At 45.0% G+C, this 20,746-nt stretch overlaps 1 protein-coding gene across 1 annotated transcript in view; it reads right to left on the reverse strand.

Annotated features, from left to right (window-relative positions):
• LOC140387323 (protein FAM81A-like) overlaps positions 1-11,612 on the reverse strand; it is a 65,239-nt gene extending 53,627 nt beyond the window's left edge. Inside the window, 5 exon segments of the mRNA XM_072470251.1 lie at positions 152-333; positions 336-380; positions 5,427-5,470; positions 8,417-8,449; positions 11,608-11,612. Of these exon segments, the coding sequence (XP_072326352.1) occupies positions 152-333; positions 336-380; positions 5,427-5,470; positions 8,417-8,449; positions 11,608-11,612 (309 nt within the window).
• Positions 11,613-20,746: the final 9,134 nt, after the last annotated feature.

The raw sequence follows: 20,746 nt of genomic DNA on the forward strand, positions 1-20,746 counted from the left end.
AGAGGACAGAACCTGTGGCTTTCCTGATGGGTAGGGCCCAGTACCACATGGGGCAATGTATTTACTAAGTGAATGCTCAGGGTGTCCCAGGCTGCTAATATGTGAAACAGTTTATACAATAACCTGTTGTAAACCTGGGGTTAAGTCTTACCTCTATATCTTTGTTTAATTGCTTCACAACGACTGTGATGTATTTTATATGTTCCTCCAAGAGTTGCTGAGCATAAATCTCTCCTTCGACTTTGCTTTGCAGATGCTGTGATTTTGAATCAATTGTATCCTTGGTATTCCAGCACAGATCCATGATGGTTTTGCCAGAATGGATGATGTGACCTTCGCATTGGCCACCTTCTTGGTAGGTGTATTGGGAAGATCTGTGTCTTTGAGCCCACCATGAACAGGAATAAGAAAATAATAATAATCGTTATTGTCACAAATAGGCTTACATTCACACTGCAATGAAGTTACTGTGAAAAGCCCCTAGTCGCCACACTCCGGCACCTGTTCGGGTACACATAGGGAGAATTCAGAATGTCCAATTCACCTAACAGCACGTCTTTCAGGACGTGTGGGAAGAAACCGGAGCACCCGGAGGAAACCCACGCAGACACGGGGAGAACGCGCAGACTCCACACAGACAGTGACCCAAGCCGGGAATCAAACCTGGGACCCTGGCACTGTGAAGCAACAGTGCTAAGCACTGTGCTATTGTGCTGCCCATTATTATTAGCAAAAAAAAAATTGAATAAGCGTGGCTAATGTGGTAACAAACTATGTTCATATGCAATCAGTATTTGGAAATAGTTGAGATTATTCTGAGCAGTGAGCTCTGCGGTTGAATGAACTTCAGAAAAGTTCTCAATGAAATAATGGCTCAACCAATGTTTTCTTCTTTCGCACTATAATGAGCTTTACTTATAAATCCCTGTCAATACCTTGCTGGCTTGTCGTGTTTGATAAGGAATTCGGTTTGATGGAGGCAGTTGCAAGAAGGGTGAGAAAAATATAGGAGTAGATGAGATGAGAAAGAAGGAAGGATAAAAGAAGCAGTACATGTGGAACATGTTTGACCATTATTGCTTTTTTTCCATAGGAAGAACATTTCTTGGGAAAATGTTAAAATCAATTTATAAAAGAACAAAAGCATATCCAAGGCACAAGCAAATGAATCCATTCTGTCAAAAATCTGTGAATGTGCTTCTCAGCCGGAGGCAAGTCTGAGAATGAGACAAAGGATTACAGCAATCAAAGTTGCAAGATATGATATTACACACATGTGCTGCACACGTCTTTAACTCAGAAGAACCAACAAGCAAAGGAAACGGAGATGCTGACAGTCCGTCTAATAGTAATTTTCCAGTATCTGAGCTCCTCCTGTCTAGCATTAGTTTGCTGTGTGTAGTCTCACACTGCAGGGCTATCTGATTTTTGCAATCCAAGAAAGGTAGATTGTACCACCTGTCAAAAATTAAATAATCAAACACTATATATTTTTTTAAATTTAGAGTACCCAATTCATTTTTTCCAATTAAGGGGCAATTTAGCGTGGCCAATCCACCTATCTTGTACATCTTTGGGTTGTGGGGGCGAAACCCACGCAAACATGGGGAGAATGTGTAAACTCCACACATTTTTCTGCGTGCAGCTCAAACAGATTATTTAGTACAAGAAAAGTGACCCAGAGCCGGGTCGAACCTGGGACCTCGGCGCCATGAGGCTGCAGTGCTAACCCACTGCGCCACCGTGCTGCCCTGAATCAAAAACTATTTGAGCACACGGATTTCAACAAAACCGGCCAACTGCATAAATTCCAAGGGTGAGGATTTTCAGCTCACAAGAACAATTTACACTATATAATGCCTTTGAAGTAAATAAACACCCCATGGTCCAAGATTCACAAGAGTCATCTTGGAGGAATGGAGTGTTCTGGAAGGGGAGTATAAGCCCTTGTTTTTAGCTTAGAGTACCCAATTTCCTTTTTCCCAATTAAGGGGCATTTTAGCGTGACCTGTCCACCTAACCTGCACATCTTTTTGGGTTGTGGGGGCGAAACCCACGCAGAAACGGGGAGAATGTGCAAACTCTACACGGACAGTGACCCGGGGCTGGGGTCGAACCCGGTCCTCAGTGTTGTGAGGCAGCATTGCTAACCACTGCACCACCATGCTGCCCTCGGAGGGTGTAAGCCTAATGGAATTTAGAGATGGGAAGAGAATGGCCATGAAGGGCGTTTTTGAAAAATGAGCAAAGTAGAAGCATTGGGAGCTGGCAGCCACTGAGGGTCAGCATAAACAGGAGTGAGTGGGTTATTGATAGGGGATAGACATGGACAGAGGTAGTTTGGGTGAGTTGAGGTTTACAGGGTGTGGAAAATCGGGAGGGCATTCATTCATTAGGATAGTCAAATCCGGAAGTGACAAAGGCATGAATGCGAGTCTCAGGAGAAGGAGGACTGAGGAAAGGGCAGAAATGGGTAAAGGTGGCTGCTCTTTAGGAGTGGGAAGCCCATTTGGAGTGGGAAGCTCAGGTTAGGGTTGAATGAGATACAAAGGTTGTGACTAGTTTGATTCAGCCAGAGAAAGTAGCTGGAGAGGTGTATGGAATCTGTGCCAATTAGTAACAGGGGCTGAAGACAATTGCTTTGGTCTTCTGAATGTCCACTGAAATTGTGCCTTGACCAATCTCCAGATGTCAGACAAGCAATCGGACAGTGTAGAGGCAGTGGGAGGACTGGTAGAGAGCTGAGTCTCATTAGCATAAAAAAGGAACTTGATCCCAAGTTTTAGAACGGTGGCTCCACAGGGTAGCATGTGGTTGAGGAAGATTAGGGCAAGGATAGTTCCTTGAAGAAATCTCATGGGGACAGGAGAAGCAACTACTCTGGCTGCAATTGGATGGGCAAGAGTAGAACTAAGCAAGGCAGCTACATTGAACTGGATAATGAGTGTGGTTTGGTTGACTGCAGAGAAAGTGAGCAGAGGAGTTTACCTTGGTGTGAGATTTAGATTGGTGGTGGGAAATGGGGAATCCTAGAATCAGGAAAGACAGCTCAATGAATGGTTTTAATCTTTGTAACAAAGAAATCCATAAGCTTCTTATATTTGTTGCAGTGAGGGTGGACAGAATAAAGGGGGATTTAAAGGGTCAGTCGTGGAGAAAAGGAACTCAAGGTTAGCTATGATTTCTAGGATGATCCTAGAGTAGGGGGTGGTTTAGGTAGAAGAGAGTGAGGCCCAAGAACATTTGATGTGTCCCAGCCAGATGTAATGGGTGGTTAGTCCAGTTGTATTCCAGATCCTCAATCAGAAGTCTGTACCCCTTCATTTGCAGGAGTGAATTTGGGGACCACAGGGGACAACAAACAGGGTGGGAACGAGTAATGATTTTGTCGGAGCAAAGGAAGAGAAGATGGGTAAGTAGATAGGAATTGGCAAAGTTTTCTTTTCCAATTCAACTGCAGAAGGAGTTGGGTTTGGAAGTCCTATCACTCCTCCACTCCCAGGTCATTGTTCCAGTTCTAAGCCACTGTTCTGCTAAATCTTATAAATTTAGAATGTTCAATTCCTTTTTTCCAATTAAGGGGCAATTTAGCGTGGCCAATCCACCTACTCTGCACATCTTTTGGGTGGTGGTGGTGAAACCCACGCAAACATGGGGAGAATGTGCAAACTCCACACGGACAGTGACCCAGAGCCGGGATCGAACCTGGGACCTCGGCGCCGTGAGGCAACAGTGCTAACCACTTGCCCCACCGTGCTGCACACTGCTCTCGCATTCACGTCCCAGTCTCAGCACAATATTTAGGTGTTTTAACTTCACCTGATTAGCATTTAAAATTACTTCTCTGTAACCTTTTAATTCCCTTTTAGAAGAATTTATGGGCTCTGCTTCGGCGATGGTTTACGACAGATTTATTCCAAATTCTTTTTTAAAATAAATTTATAGTACCCAATTATTTTTTTTTCCCAATTAAGGGGTAATTTAGTATGGCCAATCCACCTTACCTGCACATCTTTGGGTTGTGGGGGTGAAATCCACGCAGACATGGGGAGAATTTGCAAACTCCACATGGACAGTGACCCAGGACCGGGATTCGAACCGTGGTCCTCAGTGCCGTAGGCAGCAATGCTAACCACTGTGCCACCGTGCTGCCCGCAAATTCTTTTAAAAATAAATTTAGAGTACCCAATTCATTTTCTCCAATTAACGGGCAATTTAGCATGGCCAATCCACCTAACCAGCACATCTTTGGGTTGTGGGGGTGAGACCCACGCAAACATGGGGAGAATGTGCAAACTCCACACGGACAGTGACTCAGGGCTGGGATCGCAGCAATGTTATGATTATTCCAAATTCCAAGAATTTGTTCTAACCTCCCCCCTTTTTGTGGTGAGCTTCAAATTGTACCCAATTCATTTTTTCCAATTAAGGGGCAATTTAACGCGACCAATCCACCTACCTTGTACATCTTTGGGTTGTGGGGGCGAAACCCACGCAAATATGGGGAGAATGTGCAAACTCCACACGGACAGTGACCCAGAGCCGGGATCGAACCTGGGACCTCGGCGCCGTGAGGCAGCAGTGCTAACCACTGCGCCACCGTGCTGCCCTTGTCTCCTCATCACCATTGACGAGTGGTAACAGTGTTATTACTCCTTATTAACCTTGAATTGAGTCATCCAGTAGCTGCAGCGAAAAAGTGCATTAACTCCCCTCAACATTCTTTAGGACGATTACTCTCATCCCCTAGGAACATCCTTCTGGACCTCGGCTGTTGATAGCCTTTCTGCAATGGGAAGTGGATGGAGTGCAAGAGCGGTCCAGAGCAGATAAGACTCAAGATGTGGTTCTCTTTCCATCCTGCAAGTAAAAAAACCTGACCTTCCACAGGACAGTTCAGAAACTCAGTGGGATGAGCAAATCGAACCTGTGTCCAACCAAGCTATAGTGCTCCAAAATGGAAAGACTTTGCGACCGACCGACTATATTGTATTCATTTATGGTAAATATAATGTAATTCTAATCTGGGTTTAAATTAATGTCCATGTTTTTCTCTGTATGTTTACACAACAATTGTCGGGAAAGCCACAGATGATAGTAGCCATGGGAGCAATATGCAAAAGCCAAACTGGAAGGACAGCCAGCAGCACAGGTGTAAAAAGCAACATGAATTAAATGTCAACTAAAAATATCTGTTAAAGCAAGAGTACCGACTGCAAAAGCTTGTTGTTTCTTAACTGAATGAAAATTATTTCACCAACCTAATTTGTAAAATCATCCTCTGACATTTGTTTTGAACACCTCAGGCAAATAATACAAAGTTTGTTGCATTGTTTAGCTTTGAATAGCACTGGAAATATTCAAAAGTCCATATTGCACTCTGGCCTCAAAAATATATGTTTAGGTACAATCACTCCCTCAAATACCTGTGAATGCAGTTTTGTCGTTCTCTTCCTTGGTAAGATGTAAACTGTAAAGTAAATAAAGCGTGCCGTTGGTCAAAACCATATGAGTGCACACCCATTTTTTTCTCAGCTGGTACGTTTAAGGCTCCTATTCCTGAGCACCACACAGGGCGGTTGCAGATGAGCAACAGCGGATGGGCGAGGATGGTGTAAGACTGACGAGAGTGACATAGCTCGACAGCAGATCTCACGGTACGGGGAGCTACAAGCAGGACCAGACAGAAGGATGATTCCTGGATGAGCTGCTGTGAGAATTAGGCATGTACAAAGCACGAATTCAAGCCAAAATACATGCCTCGATGGGCCTTGATTTGGAACGACAGTGTTTAATGAGGCAAACAGGAGGAAGTTGCACACGAAGGTTGCAGGCCTCATTTTCAGTCTTGTTCTCACAGGAACCTAATCAAGATGCAAATGTGCATTAACTGTGCAATGATCCACCCATTTGTTTTTATAGAGTTCCCAATTCATTTTTTTTCCAATTAAGGGACAATTTAGTGTGGCCAATCCACCTACCCAGCACATCTTTGGGTTGTGGGGGTGAGATCCACGCAGACACGGGGAGAACGTGCAAACTCCACAAGGACAGTGACCCGGGATCGAACCCAGATCCTCAGCGACATGAGGCAACAGTGCTAACCACTGCAACAACATGCTGCCTGCATTGATCCACCCATGACTGAATAGATACAATGCATTCTGACATGAAAACCATGCAGACCACAAGATTTGCACGTTTGATCGCTGGTTTGTAGTCATTTAGCTGATTCCAGCCAGGGTGGTTGAGATCCACAATTGACCCCATTGTTTCCAAACCAGGTTCAAAAAAAAGTATTCTGTAGGGTTACAATTCTCCATCACAACCCAGTGATAGCAGCCGGAGGAGGCAAATGTGATGGCATCAGATAATCATGGAATCAGACTCCGGTGCAATGCTCTATGGCGGAAAAGATTGTCATGCTCATTGTCCAATATCACACACAAAGATTGAGTGAGATACTGGAGGACTGTTAAGCACACATGGGAGAACAGCAAGCAAGAGTCAGCTCTTTCAGGAGAGAAGCAAAGGAAATAGCTCAACAGAATCCCCTGACCAAACCAAAAATATAGAAAACAGATCCGATGCAATATTTTTGAGTCCGGTCACATTAAAAAAAATACAATTAATTTCTCAAAGTAATTTCTCAATCCATAAAGACACAGGAAAAGTACTGTCCAGACTCTCTGCAAGGTTAGCGGAACGAAGTACAAATTGAAACCCATTGTATTTTAATGTGGGCAGCATGGTAGCATAGTGGTTAGCACTGTGGTTTCACAGCGTCAGGGTCCCAGGTTCGATTCCGTGCTGGATCACTGTCTGTGTGGAGTCTGCAGGTTCTCCCCGTGTGCGCGTGGGTTTCCTCCGGGTTCTCCGGTTTCCTCCCACAGTCCAAAGACTTGCAGGTTAGGTGGATTGGCCATGATAAATTGCCCTTACTGCCCAAAAAAGTTAGGAGGGGTTATTTGGTTAGGGGCATAGGGTGGAAGTGAGGACTTAAGTGGGTCGATGCAGACTTGATGGGCCGAATGGCCTCCTTCTGCACTGTATGTTCTATATAATATGTAGCAGAATGAGAGAGACAGTTGAAAATAGTTGTCGGATGTTATCGCTCTCAGAATATGGATCTCAAATACCCCCCCCAGCCACATGTTCTGGAGCTCAGCTATTATACTCCACACCCTAATGGGCCTGGCAAAGGATTAGACAGCTCAGGAAGTTTGTGTGTGTCGGTAGTCCTGGGTTTCCCATATATTTCCCATTTGTGGCTCCAAAACAGATCCTTGGTTGAGGTTACCGAGCTGGAGAACCTCTTGCCAATTATTACCATGGCTTTTGCACTTGAAGCAACTGTCCTTGACAAAATAAGACTCTGCCCAGGATTTTGGGTTAGAGTGTGGAACTTGCCATCACAAGGAGTAATTGAGGCAAATAGCGTGGAAACATTTAAGGAGAAGCTTAATAAACAAAGGAGAGTCATGGAGAGGGCGGCATGTGGTGCAGTGGTTAGCACTGGGACTACGGTGCTGAGGACCCGGGTTTGAATCCCAGCGGTGTGGAGTTTGCACATTCTCCCCATGTCTGCGTGGGTTTCACCCCCACAACCCAAAAATATGCAGGTTTAGTGGATTGGCCACACTAAATTGCCCCCTAATTGGAAAAAAAATAATTGGGTACGCTAAATTTATTTTAAAAAAGGAGAGTCATGGAGGTTTACAGCATGGAAACAGACCCTTCGGCCCAACTTGTCCATGCCGCCCAGTTTTTACCATTAAGCTAGTCCCAATTGCCCGCATTTGGCCCAGTACATATGCAAGGGTTTGATGGAGAGGGGTGAATGTGTGGGCAGAAACACTTGCCTGAATCAGCTGGGTTCAATGGTCTGTTTCTATGCTGTAAATTCCATGTAATCGACAGGCAGATTGAAACACAGCATTGGGCAGCAAGAGACTGTGACCTGGACCAAAAAATGGTGCCCAGCTCTTAGTTACATTGCAGAGTGGGGTTCAGGATGACCTTGCAGGGAAGAGACCCAAGGCAGGAAATCGCCCCTTCCTAAAGTGGTTGTTAAAAGAAATATTAGCCCAGGGTGTTGAAGTTTATAGTCTTTGAATCTTTGGTTAAATCCTCTCATAATTCTCCCTGGCCCATGTTTTATTTTATCTTTACATGAAATTGGAGGTGGGGTGCGGATTTATCCCCAATCAGGGAAAAAGTTCAAAGATCAGAGTTGTATCAGCGTTTAGCCACTCAGTTCTCCCGATGGCCAACTTAAAAAGATGGAAAATTAATATGTAACCTAAAATAATTGAACACAATCCATTTGTAACTTTCTCTGGCCGTTTACAGTTAGATTAGATACGATTATGAGTTGTTATTCAGAATTAACTTTTTCACTGTACCTAATTGATACCTTTTAGTAAAAGTGCGTATTTTCAGTGTGCTCCTTCAATCCAACATCTGCTTGTTTGTTTTCTGAAATAGATACAAATTTCACCAGAAGTCTGAAGTACCGTAGATCACAAAGTCAACTCGGCGTATAAGACAGCCCCATTTTCTGGCCTCAAAAACTCTTTTGCATATAGTCGGCGTATAAGTTGACCCGCAACTTATCAGCCATGACACGCTATATACACTTAGTAGTCGGCCTCAATTTTTCACCACACAAATGGATGTTATACTTATTGGTACCTTATAATTGGAACAGTCCTGTGGCGCAATTGGCAGCCAGAGACTCCAGGTTCAAGTCCCATCCCGGGACATGATGATCAAGGAAGGTGCGTTCATAACACAATCAAACAGGGTGAGTATGTCAACCTGCAAACTCCTTCCAACATGCCAATGGCAGGTAGTATAAGGGCAGGCGAGACTCATGTTTGAGGGAGAGTGGTGCCCCTCAAGCTACAAAACGATCTGTTCCAGGAAAATCTAGCTATGGAAAAAGATGAAAGTCTGCCCCACAACAACAACCTTATGACTGGGTACAAGGGATCAAGCAGACAAAATGGACTGTGTTATAAAGATGTGTGGGAATTTAAGACCATGTAGCAGCTGCCCCCATGGTGAATGACAAATGTGGTGACCACCCACACACATGCTCACTTTTATACTTAGTGTATAAGCTGACTTGCTTTTGGAAAGATTTTTCAAGGCTTTAGAATTGACTTATTTGCTGACATCTATGGTACATTATTCAATTGTACCAATGTGTCCTTTGACAGTGTGGTCATGTCGTCTCACTGACATAGAATATGTTGCCTTTGGACTTTTATATCAATACATTATAGCTTAAATCAACAATGGTAGATATAGATTTAATTTACAATAATACCCCATCGTGGCCATTCAACTCACCAAAGATTAACTGCTCTCTGGTGTTGGCACTAAATGCCATCTAGGTGAAAAACGCTTTAACCTCAGTTACCTCCCTTGCCAAAATTAAACTGACCATCAAAAGTATGCATGATCTACAGAATGCAGATGACTGCAAAGTCATTGCCCACTCCGCAACAGATTTGCAAGCCACACTCAATCTCTTCAATTCTGCATGCAAGAAGCTTGGCCTGTCTTTGAATGTTGTCAAAACAAAACTCATATCAACCCACACTTGGTCAGCCAAATATCCCACTCCACCACATCCATCCCCCCCCTCCCATATATGTTGAAGGGGAGACTCAGGGATACGTTGAGCACTTCCCACACCTTGACAGCCACCTCTCTGAAAAGGCCATCATTGACAAGGAATATTTAACACTGGGTCAGCTGTGCCAGCACAGCCTTCTATTAATAATAATCTTTATTGTCACAAGTAGGCTTACATTAACACTGCAATGAAGTTATTGTGAAAAGCCCCTAGTTGCCACATTCCGGCACCTGTTCGGGTACACAGACGGAGAATTCAGAATGTCCAATTCACCTAACAAACACGTCTTTCGGGACTTGTGGGAGGAAACCGGAACACCATGCAGACATAGGGAAAACGTGAAGACTCCACACAGACAATGACTCAAGCCAGGAATCGAACATGGGACCCTGGAGCTGTGAAGCAGCATTGCTACCTACTGTGCTACTATGCCGCCCACTACAAACTACGGCAGCGAGTGCTTGACAATAAAGATCTCCACGAGTCAACAAAAGTCCTAATGTACAGACCATTTGTCCGCACTCCTGTATAGCAGTAAGACCTGGACTGTCTATCAGTGACATGTGGCAGCACTAGAGAATTCTATCAGTAATGCCTCCGCCACATCCTCAGGATTCAATGGGAAGACTGCCGAACAATGTCCTTCTTGAAGACAGCTCCACAAGCATTCAGGCAAAATGCCTGAAAGGTCAACGTCGATGGATTGGATGCTGTGTCCAGATGGGCAAAAACTGTCTTCCCTGCCAATTTTCAAAACTTCCATATGGCCAACATTCCAAGGGGGGGCAAAGAAGATGCTTCAAAGATGCTCTGAAGCTCCACTTGGAGCACAGCTCCGTTAACATTACTGACTGCGTGGAGCCTGTCACCAATCGTTCAGAATGGCTCGTCCACTTAACTGCATCACGCTTTGAGTCACAGGGTCTTAATGATGAAGCAGAGCAGCGGCAGAGAAGGAAAGGAAATGAGGCAAACCTTGCAATCCAGATTGCACAGCCTCATGGGACCTCCTGCCGCGTATCCCAAAAGATTTGTGGGTTGAGAATTTTTTTTTTTTAATTTAGAGTACCCAATTCATTTTTTCCAATTAAGGAGCAATTTAGCGTGGTCAATTCACCTACCTGCACATCTTTGGGTTGTGCGGGCGAAACCCACGCAAACATGGAGAGAATGTGCAAACTCCACACGGACAGTGACCCAGAGCCGGGATCGAACCTGGGACCTCGGCGCCGTGAGGCAGCAATGCGAACCACTGCGCCACCGTGCTACCCTGTGGGTCGAGAATTGACCTGTTTAGTCACACGAAAACCCTTGACAGAAACTCGCGACCCTGGTTCAACCTTATCCTTGAATCAGGGGGCAGCCGCCACCACAGACGAAAGCAGCTGAATGAAAGTTTTTTTTAAATTTAGAGTACACAATTATTTTTTCCAATTACGGGGCAATTTAGCGTGACCAATCCACCTATCCTGCACATCTTTGGGTTGTGGGGGTGAAACCCACGCAGACACGGGGAGAACGTGCAAACGCCACATGGACAGTGACCCAGGGCTGGGATTCGAACCTGGGTCCTCAGCACTGCAGGCAGCAATGCTAACTGTTGTGCTGCCCTGAAATAAAAGTTAACATGCAAAGGACAACACAAATAAGGCTAGCTTACACTAATACAATAAAGTTGCCATAGTCCCAGGTGACCATAGCTGCTTTCCCCTTTGAGGGGTGGAGAGCTGACAGGTGGTCAACCTGAGGATCACAGGCGAGATGGAAAGTTGAGAAGGCGGGGCCTCCGTGAATAACCTCAGCCGGTACAGGGATTGAACCCGCGCTGCTGGCCTCGCTTCGCATCACAAACCAACTATTTAGCCAACTGAACTAAACTAATACAATCATCCACCTCATCTTAACTTTGCCTCCTCTTGATTTTGCTGTTTAAAGTTCTGTAGATAATTTACAGAAATTACCTCATTTTAACCAAATCATAGTAAATCACTACAGAATTATACCTTGGGATCACCGGCACTGAGGGCTAAATGCACTCTTTGTTCCTTCCAAAGACTTCATCTTATGTTGCCCGAGAAAGAAATACTGAATGTGTGCGTAACTACATTTGGGAATTAAGATTAATATTTTTCAATGCTGAGCAATTTATATTACATATATAATATACACATCTATAGTAGAACATTTAGCATTCTTCATTGATTCTTTCCTTCATTTTGTTATGTTTAAAAAAATAATGTTCTCATTTTTTAGAGCCTCATTTCTATATTTGCACAACCAATCTACTCACCTCTTGATAGAAAACTACATAATCTTTTAATGACTGACTTGCATATTTTTGGTTCCTATCCAACCATTTCCAATTCAAATTGTTCAGTATATTGTTTAATGTTAGCTATTTTTAATTTTTTTAGCAATATTTGCATCCTTGTGTTTCTGTTGATTGTTTATTAATATGAAAAACATTTTATTTTTATTTTAGAAATTTTGAGTACCCAATTCATTTATTGCAATTAAGGGCAATTTAGCGTGGCCAATCCACCTACCCTGCACATTTTTTGGATTGTGGGGGCAAAACCCACGCAAACATGGGGAGAGTGTGCAAACTCCACACAGACAGTGACCCAGGCCGGGGACAAACCTGGGTCCTCGCGCCGTGGAGCAGCAGTGTGAATCACTGTGCCACCATGCTGCTCTCTTAATATGACAAACTTTAATATACATACTTTTTTTAACAATTCCAATTAAAATTGCACTTTACTTTGGTGTAAACTGCAGTAGGAGAAGTTGTTGCAATAACTTTTTCAAAATAAATTTAGAGGGGCAGCACGGTGGCGCAGTGGGTTAGCCCTGCTGCCTCACGGCGTCGAGGTCCCAGGTTCGATCCTGGCTCTGAGTCACTGTCCGTGTGGAGTTTGCACATTCTCCCCGTGTTAGCGTGGGTCTCACCCCCACAACCCAAAGTTGTGCAGGGTAGGTGGATTGGCCGTGCTAAGTTGCCCCTTAATTGGAAAAAAATGAATTGGGTACTCTAAATTGATTAAAAATTAAAATAAAAAATAAAAAATGCAGGGTAGGTGGATTGGCCACGCTAAATTGACCCTTATTTGGAAAAATAAATTGGGTACTCTAAATTTTTATTTTTTAAAATAAATTTAGAGCACCTAATTCATTTCTTTCCAATTAAGGGGCAATTTAGCGTGGCCAATCCACCTACCCTGCACATCTTTGGGTTGTGGGGACGAAACCCACGCAAACACGGGGAGAATGTGCAAACTCCACACGGACAGTGACCCAGAGCCAGGATCGAAACTGGGACCTCGGCGCCTTGAGGTTGCAGTGCTACCCACTGCGCCACCGTGCTGCCCCTTTTTGTTGCAATAATTATATATTTTTTTCCCTTCAACCTACCAGGTTCTACTGCTTATCTGCATCGCCAAGTTTTTCTTTAACCCCACCTAACCTTTCGGACACTAAGGGACAATTTAGCATGGTCAATCCAACTGACCTGCACATCTTTGGATTGTGGGAGGAAACCGGCGCACCCGGAGGGAACCCGTGCAGACATGGGGAGAGCGTGCAAACTTCACACACAGAGTAGCCCGAGGCCAGTATTGAATCCAGGTCCCTGGCACTGTGAGGCAGCAGTGTTAACCACTATGCCACCGTGCACATCCTGCGTCTCCAAGTTTTTTTCAACAAACTTAAGAGTACCCAATTTTTTTTTTCCCAATTAAGGGGAAATTTAGCGTGGACAATTCACCTACCGTGCACATCTTTTTGGGTTGTGGGGATGAGACCCACGGAGCCACGGGGAGAATGTGCAAAATCCACACGGACAGTGACCCAGAGCCGAGATTGAACCTGGGACCTCGACACCATGAGGCAGCAGTGCTAACCCACTGCACCACCGTCCTGCTCCTCCCGCGTCTCCAAGTTAACAGTCAATTACAATAAGGGCCTCTGCAGTTAATTAGTGATTATACTGTTAAGTTCAATCTTCCTTGAAAAATGTCTGTTTCTGGCAGGCTGTTAACTGTTCAGACTAATGCAGTTACTCAAAGGAATTAGTTAATGTAAGCTTAAGCAAGGTTGAAAACAGGCAACCTGAAATATGGAAAGCAGCTCTTTTGCAGTGTAACATTTTTATCCAATAGCTTTGATGAAAGGTCATCTTGATCCAAAACGCTAACTGTTTCTTTCTCCACAGATGCTGCCTGAACTGCTGAGCTTTTCCAGCACTTTTGTGTTTATTTCAGATTTCCAGCATCCACGATATTTTGCTTTTGTCTTATATTTTTATGTGTATCCTATTCCAGCCACAAAATACTCAAAGCATATTTTTCTATTGCAATGAATTAACAAAGGCAAATGACAGTTGGCTGTGCATGTAATTACTTCCAAAGGGTCTGGAAATCTTTAGGCACTATGTAACACGGTTGTACTGCACCGATATCATGTTCACATTTGGTTTATAATTTTGCAATGTCTGTGTGGTGAATGTATTCACCATAATATAAGTTGTCTGTAAAGTACTGTGGCCTATGTCCAGGGAATGGTAATATGATCTCCTTCCATGTATTGTGCTGGAACTCTGGTGGGCTCTGCCTCTGGCCCCCCCCCCCCCCCCCCCCCCCGGGCGATATATAGACCTGCCGCCTGTGGGTGGCGCTCATTGTTACAGCAGTCACAGGCAGGCATGTTCTTGGATAATAAAGCCTATGTTCACTCGTTCTCATCGTCTTGTAGTGAATTGATGGTACATCAGCCTGAAAAGAATTATCTAAAGTTTCAAGTTACACACACCAGCAATAAGCCCTTCAGAAAATGACTGTCCAGCCCCTCGCTGTCAAACTAGGGTTCTTTTGTAGTAATTATATTGTCAAGAATTTGTTTTCATACCATCATTTTCAGAGTGGTGTGAATGCACAGTGTGGGGTTCACCAGTCCTCTGAACAGAAAATTGCTGAGATCCAATTGCCAGTGGGATGTTTCATATTATATATAAAGGAGATCATTGGAATGTAGAACTTGTTACCACAGCGTAGGTGCGAGGGAGAGAAAAAAATATACATTGAGGATAGATGATGGAGGAGGGATTCAACTTCAGCAAGGACTAGTTGGGTCAGCTGATGTATTTGTGAAAATGATGGCATGGGCAGCACGGTGGCACAGTGGTTAGCATTGCTGCCTCTCAGTGACAGGGACCCGGGTTCAATTCTGGCCTTGAGTGACTGTCTATGTGACTGTACATTCTCTGTGCGGGTGTGCCCCATTTTCCTCCCACAGTCCAAAGATGTGCGGGTTGATTGGCCCTGGTAAATTGCCCCTTAGTGTCCAAAAGGTTAGGTTGAGTTAAGGGGTTAAGTTGGGGCTTGGTCTAGGTAGGCTGCTATTTCAATGGGTCAGTGCAGAATTGATGGGCCGAATGGCCTTCTTCTGCACTATCAGGATTTTATGTAAGCAAATTTGTGAGTAGCACTGCTGCCTCACGGCAGCGAGGTCCCAGGTTCGATCCCGGCTCTGGGTCACTGTCCGTGTGGAGTTTGCACATTCTCCCCGTGTTTGCAGGGGTTTTGCCCCCACAACCCTAAGATGTGCAGTGTAGGTGGATTGGCCACGCTAAATTGCCCCTTAATTGGAAAAAAATGAATTGGGTACTCTAAATTTATATTTTAAAAAATTTTAAATAAAAAATTATATAGGGGCTGGTTTAGCACAGGGCGAAATCGCTGGCTTTGAAAGCAGACCAAGGCAGGCCAGCAGCACGGTTCAATTCCTGTACCAGTCTCCCCGAACAGGTGCCGGAATGTGGCGACTAGGGGCTTTTCACAGTAACTTCATTTGAAGCCTACTTGTGACAATAAGCGATTTTCATTTAATTTCATTTCAAAAAAATATTTGCAATCGACCTAATTTATTCTGATACTGAAAATTAAGCAGTTCCATGTGCTTTAAGTGGGTTTAGTTATCTTTCTTTTAGGGACCTCCATGCCCATCATTTCAGTGGCATTTCCTCCCGGTAAGCAGTTTTCCTTCAAACGCATATTCAGCTTTAAAAATGTGGAAGATTTAACTCAAGCTACTTTTTTAATTCAGAAAAAGGGACATGGGTGTTGTTTGAACTGAGCTAGGCCATTTCATGAGGGCATTTGAGAGTGGATCAGGAGTCACATGTGGACCAGACCAGATGAGGACGGAAGATTTCCTTCCCTATTCGTGAACGAGATGTTTTTTTTAAGACAATGGTTTCATCATCATCATTAGACTTATGGGCAGCAAGGTGTCACAGTGGTTAGCACTGCTGCCTCACAGCACCAGAAACCGGGTTCAATTCCCGCCTCGGGTGACTGTCTGTGTGGAGTCAGCACGTTCCCGCCCCATGTTGCCCCATAGGGCAGCACGGTAGCACACGTGGCTCGCACTGTGGCTTCACAGCACCAGGGTCCCAGGTTCGATTCCCTGCTGGATCACTGTCTGTGCGGAGTCTGCACGTTCTCCCCGTGTCTGCGTGGGTGTCCTCCGGTTTCCTCCCACAGTCCAAAGACATGCAGGTTAGGTGGATTGGCCATGCTAAATTGCCCTTAGTGTCCAAAAAGGTTAGGAGGGGTTGTTGGGTTACGGGGATAGGGTGGAAGTGAGGGCTTAAGTGGGTTGGTGCAGACTTGATGGGCCGAATGGCCTCCTTCTGCACTATACATTCTATGTATCTATGTCTGTGTGGGTTTTCTCTGGGTTTCTCCGGTTTCCTCCCACCGTCCAAAGGTGCGCCAGTGAGGTCGATTGGCCATGCTAAATTGCCCTTAGTGTCCAAAGGTTGGATGGGGTTCGAAGAATAGTGTGGGGGATTGGGCCTAGGTAGGGTGCTCTTTTGGAGGGTTGGTGCAGACTTGATGGGCCGAATGGCCTGCTTCTGCACTTGTAGGGATTCTATTCCATGACTTTTAATTCCAGCTTTTTTTAATTGAATTCAAATTTCACCATCTGCCGGGTCGCTGGATGTCAGGACACCAGTTCAGTAACATCACCATCTAGCCCTTTTGGCTAGATTGCTTGGGTAACCTCACTGGCATCTATTCCAAGGCAAAAGATCTAAAAAGCCTGTCTGAGCTGTATTCAAATATTGTAGTGATCATTTAAGCAGGATGTGTGATGGGGTGAATGGGGAGGACTGTAGTGGCATTGAGAATAACAGTACCCCGATTACCAGCTCCAGAAATGGATGATTTAAAAAAAAATGTTGACCCAGCCAGTCCTCACCATGAAACTGGAGATAAACATTGACGCGAGGAGCCCCTCTACCTGTAGCGGCCGGCGATGCTGAAGCGCCTGATATTGGTCTTCACATGATCGCTCGGCCGCTGAAGCCACTTCTTCAGTCACCTCCTTCGGTTCTGCTTTCGCCCTTGAACCAACTGGACGGTGTCCGCCGCCGGGGCGGTGGGGCCTCCGCCGGTTCGCTATTTGTCTTTGCGCCGACGCAGTTGCCACAGCAACCAGGGAATTGTGGCGTTTTTCAGCGGCCCTTGTGCGGGCGAGAAGTGGGTCAACTTCAACATTGTAACCCAACCTCCTCCCAGCATGTGTGGTTCACCCTGACAATGGGATGGCCATGAGTAGGGAATATTCGGCTTTTTAAAGATTCATTCTGTGTGCCCATCTCCTTGTGGGACGGTGAAGGGGCGGGGGGGGGGGGGGAAGCCTGGAACAGTGGAGCTGGATAGAGGGCCAGCCAGAGGTGGAGACTGATAAATTTCATGGACAGAAAGACAAAGGGAATTTAAATGATGGTGATAATAACTGAGAAGGGTGCTGATAGGGGCACATTACAATAATAATCTTTATTGTCACAAGTAGGATTACATTAACACTACAATGAAGTTACTGTGAAAAGCCCCAGTCGCCACATTCTGCCACATGTTCGGGTACACGGGGAGGGAGAATTCAGAATGTCCAAATTACCTAACAGCAGGTCTTTCGGGACTTGTGGGAGAAAACTGGAACATCCGGAGGAAACCCATGCAGGCACAGGGAGAACGGTGCAGACTCCGCACAGACAGTGACCCAAGCCGGGAATCGAACCTGGGACCCTGGCGCTGTGAAGCAACAGTGCTAACCACTGTGCTACCGTTAAGAGTTCAGAGTGTGTTAATGGCAGAAGAAAGGTGAGCAGTGTACATGAGTACAGCGGTATTAGGAGTAGAAGTAAGCAAGTCAGCCCTTCAATCAGATCATGGCTGATCTCTTCCTGGTCTCAAGTCCACCACCCTGCCTGTTTCCCATATGCCTTTAACCCGCCAGAAATATACCTGAGAAAGTCTAGTTTTATTCATAGTTTTATTCATATAGGGGCTAGATGAATGCATATAACTAAGAAGCAAAATATTAAAAGTGTCTTGACTGTGAGAACCCAGTCACTTTCTCATATAATGAATTATCCATTGTATTCTATACTGAGAACGGATTGTTCTCCATGTAATCAACAATCAATTTTAGCTAGGTCTCTGCAAAGCTATGAAACATGGCAGGTGTGAGAAAACATTTCCAGTATTTCTCCTAAGACTGCGCACGCAGAAGCTAAGCTAGTTTTGATAGGCACAAGTCAATCTTAAGTAATGTCCAATGTTTGATTAACAAGTTATCCTCTAAGTAACAGACATTCATTTGAACAAACCAGGACGTCTCAGCAGAGAATTAGAAGCCAGTAAACATGAATGAGGAGTTAAACCAGAGATAAGAATTTCCATAAAGATAGGACCTCATGGTCGATGTTCTTTGTTCCTGAATTCTTGAATCATCTATCTGTTTGTGTTTAAAGTGATTTCTTTTGTGGTTATGCTTTTTGCCATGTGCTTGACTTTTTTATGTATTGTTGATATTTCATTTCTAAGTTTTATTCAGTTCCTGTTCAAGTGAATACTAGTGAATAAATAACAATAAAGACTTCTTATTGGAAGGTAAAATAAGAGCCCCATCAATCTGTTTCCTACTTGAAACCATTTAATGATTCAGACTCCACCCCACTATGGGGCAGCGTGTACCACACATTTACCACCCTCTGCGAGTAGTTCTTCCTTATCTCAGTTTTAAATTTACCGTCTCTCAACCTATATCTGTGACATCTCATTCTAGATTGCCCCACAAGGGGGAACATTGGAACATTGATCTATGTTTACTTTATCAATCCCTCTTAGTATTTTATATATCCCATTCAGGTCCCCTTTCAATCTTCTAAACTCCAGCGAGTGAGAGCGGTATGGTGGCACAGTGGTTATCACTGCTGTCTTACAGTGCTGAGAACCCGGGTTCGATCCCGGCCCTGGGTCACTGTATATGTGGAGTTTGCACATTCTCCCCGTGTTTGCGTGGGTCTCACCCCCACAACCCAAAGATGCGCAGGCTAGATGGATTGGTCACACTGAATTGCCCCTTAATTGGAACAAAATAATTGGGTACTCTAAATTTAAAATAAATAAACTCCAGCGAGTATACCTGTTCAATCTCCTCATACGTCAACCCTTTCGTCCCCGGAATCACCTGGTGAACTGCCTCCAATGCCACCACATGCTTCCTCAAATAAGGAGACCAAAACTGGACAAAATACTCCAGATGTGGTCTCACCAACACCCTATGCAATTGCAAGAACACTTCTCTACTTTTATACTCCAGTCCTTTTGCAATAAATGGTAACATTCCATTTGCCTTTTTTATTACATGCTGTGCCTGCGTAACAACTTTCTGCGATTCATGAACAAAGACACCCAGATCCCTCTGCCCAGATGCATCTTGAATCTGCTTTCCATTTAGTTAATCATTTGTCTTTCCATTTTTTCAGCCAAAATGGATAACCTCACACTTATACCGTGGAAAATCTCCACCGTCGGATTCTCCATTTTGCTGGTAGCCTGGGTGTTTCCCGACGGCGTGGGGCTGCCCCACAATGGGAAGCCCCATTGACCAACTGGCAAGATGGAGAATCTCGACGGCATGCCGCACCAGATTTCCGGGATGGAGAAACCCGCCCAGTGTGTCAAAGGACAACCTGGAACAGGGAATAGATGGCCCTAGTGGTGGGGGGGGGGGGGGGGGATGGTGAGGGCAAAACAGATGGATGGAAGAAATTAACATGAATTGATAGAAATAGAAATGGGGTGAAGGTGGAGGAGAGAGTTCACAGTGGGAAGTTGTTGAACTCAGTGTTAAGTCTGGAAGGCTGTAACATGCCTAATCGGAAGATGAGGTGCAAATAATTAACCCTAGAGAGGGAATGGGTCGAGCGCCCTGATTTATTACAACAGAGATTGCATTCCTCAATTTTGTTTTCTTATAATTAAACCCACTGTCGCGACCGTGACTTGGCCATACCAGCTCCCATGTATTCCCTGAGACCTCAGGACTCTCTAGCAAGGGGTGGGGTTACAGGTATTTTCCTTTAGGGGCTGGGGGAGGGAATCGAGTTCTGATCCCATCCGTTTTGATTTCCTGAAAAGCACAGCCGTGCTCCATTCCGCGTGCAGATAACAGTCACTCACAGAAATGTATTTATTTTTAATCCGGGGCAATTCTTTTTCCACATTGGCTGTTGTGTAAGTGGGAGTGGGAGTGATAGTGCTGAGTCGATCCAGGATCCGTAGACTGAAGATGCCTTATAATAATGACACATCTTTAATTTTTAAACTGAGCTAAGCTCGCGCGTTGTAAAAGCCCATGTTTATTGTCTGTGCGGATAAGTCACTCTGCACCTTCCAGTAAGTAGCTGGCAGTAGGGGGGGGGGGGGGGGGGGGGTGCAATGCAAGTTGCAGTGGTGTTAGTTTGAAGTCTGGCTGGGGGGGTTGAATGGACGGTGTCAGAGGCAGGGCTGACTGAGCAGATTGCTGTGTGTGTGTGTGTGTGTGCCTGGCTGAACCCTGAGCTCCTCCTCGCTCCCTGTCCCACTCCGCATTCCCAATGGTGTGACGAGGCGCACTCACAGCCCGATTGGCTGCGGCGCCGAGCTTCATTTCTCCATGTATGGACTGATTGGCAGAATTTGCGCATTAAAACTAGACAACCATTCTATAACACCCCCCCCCCCCCCCCCCTCTCTGCCTCTTGACTGC

The sequence above is a fragment of the Scyliorhinus torazame genome, chromosome 12, assembly GCF_047496885.1.
Source record: "Scyliorhinus torazame isolate Kashiwa2021f chromosome 12, sScyTor2.1, whole genome shotgun sequence".
NCBI classification, from domain to species: domain Eukaryota; kingdom Metazoa; phylum Chordata; class Chondrichthyes; order Carcharhiniformes; family Scyliorhinidae; genus Scyliorhinus; species Scyliorhinus torazame.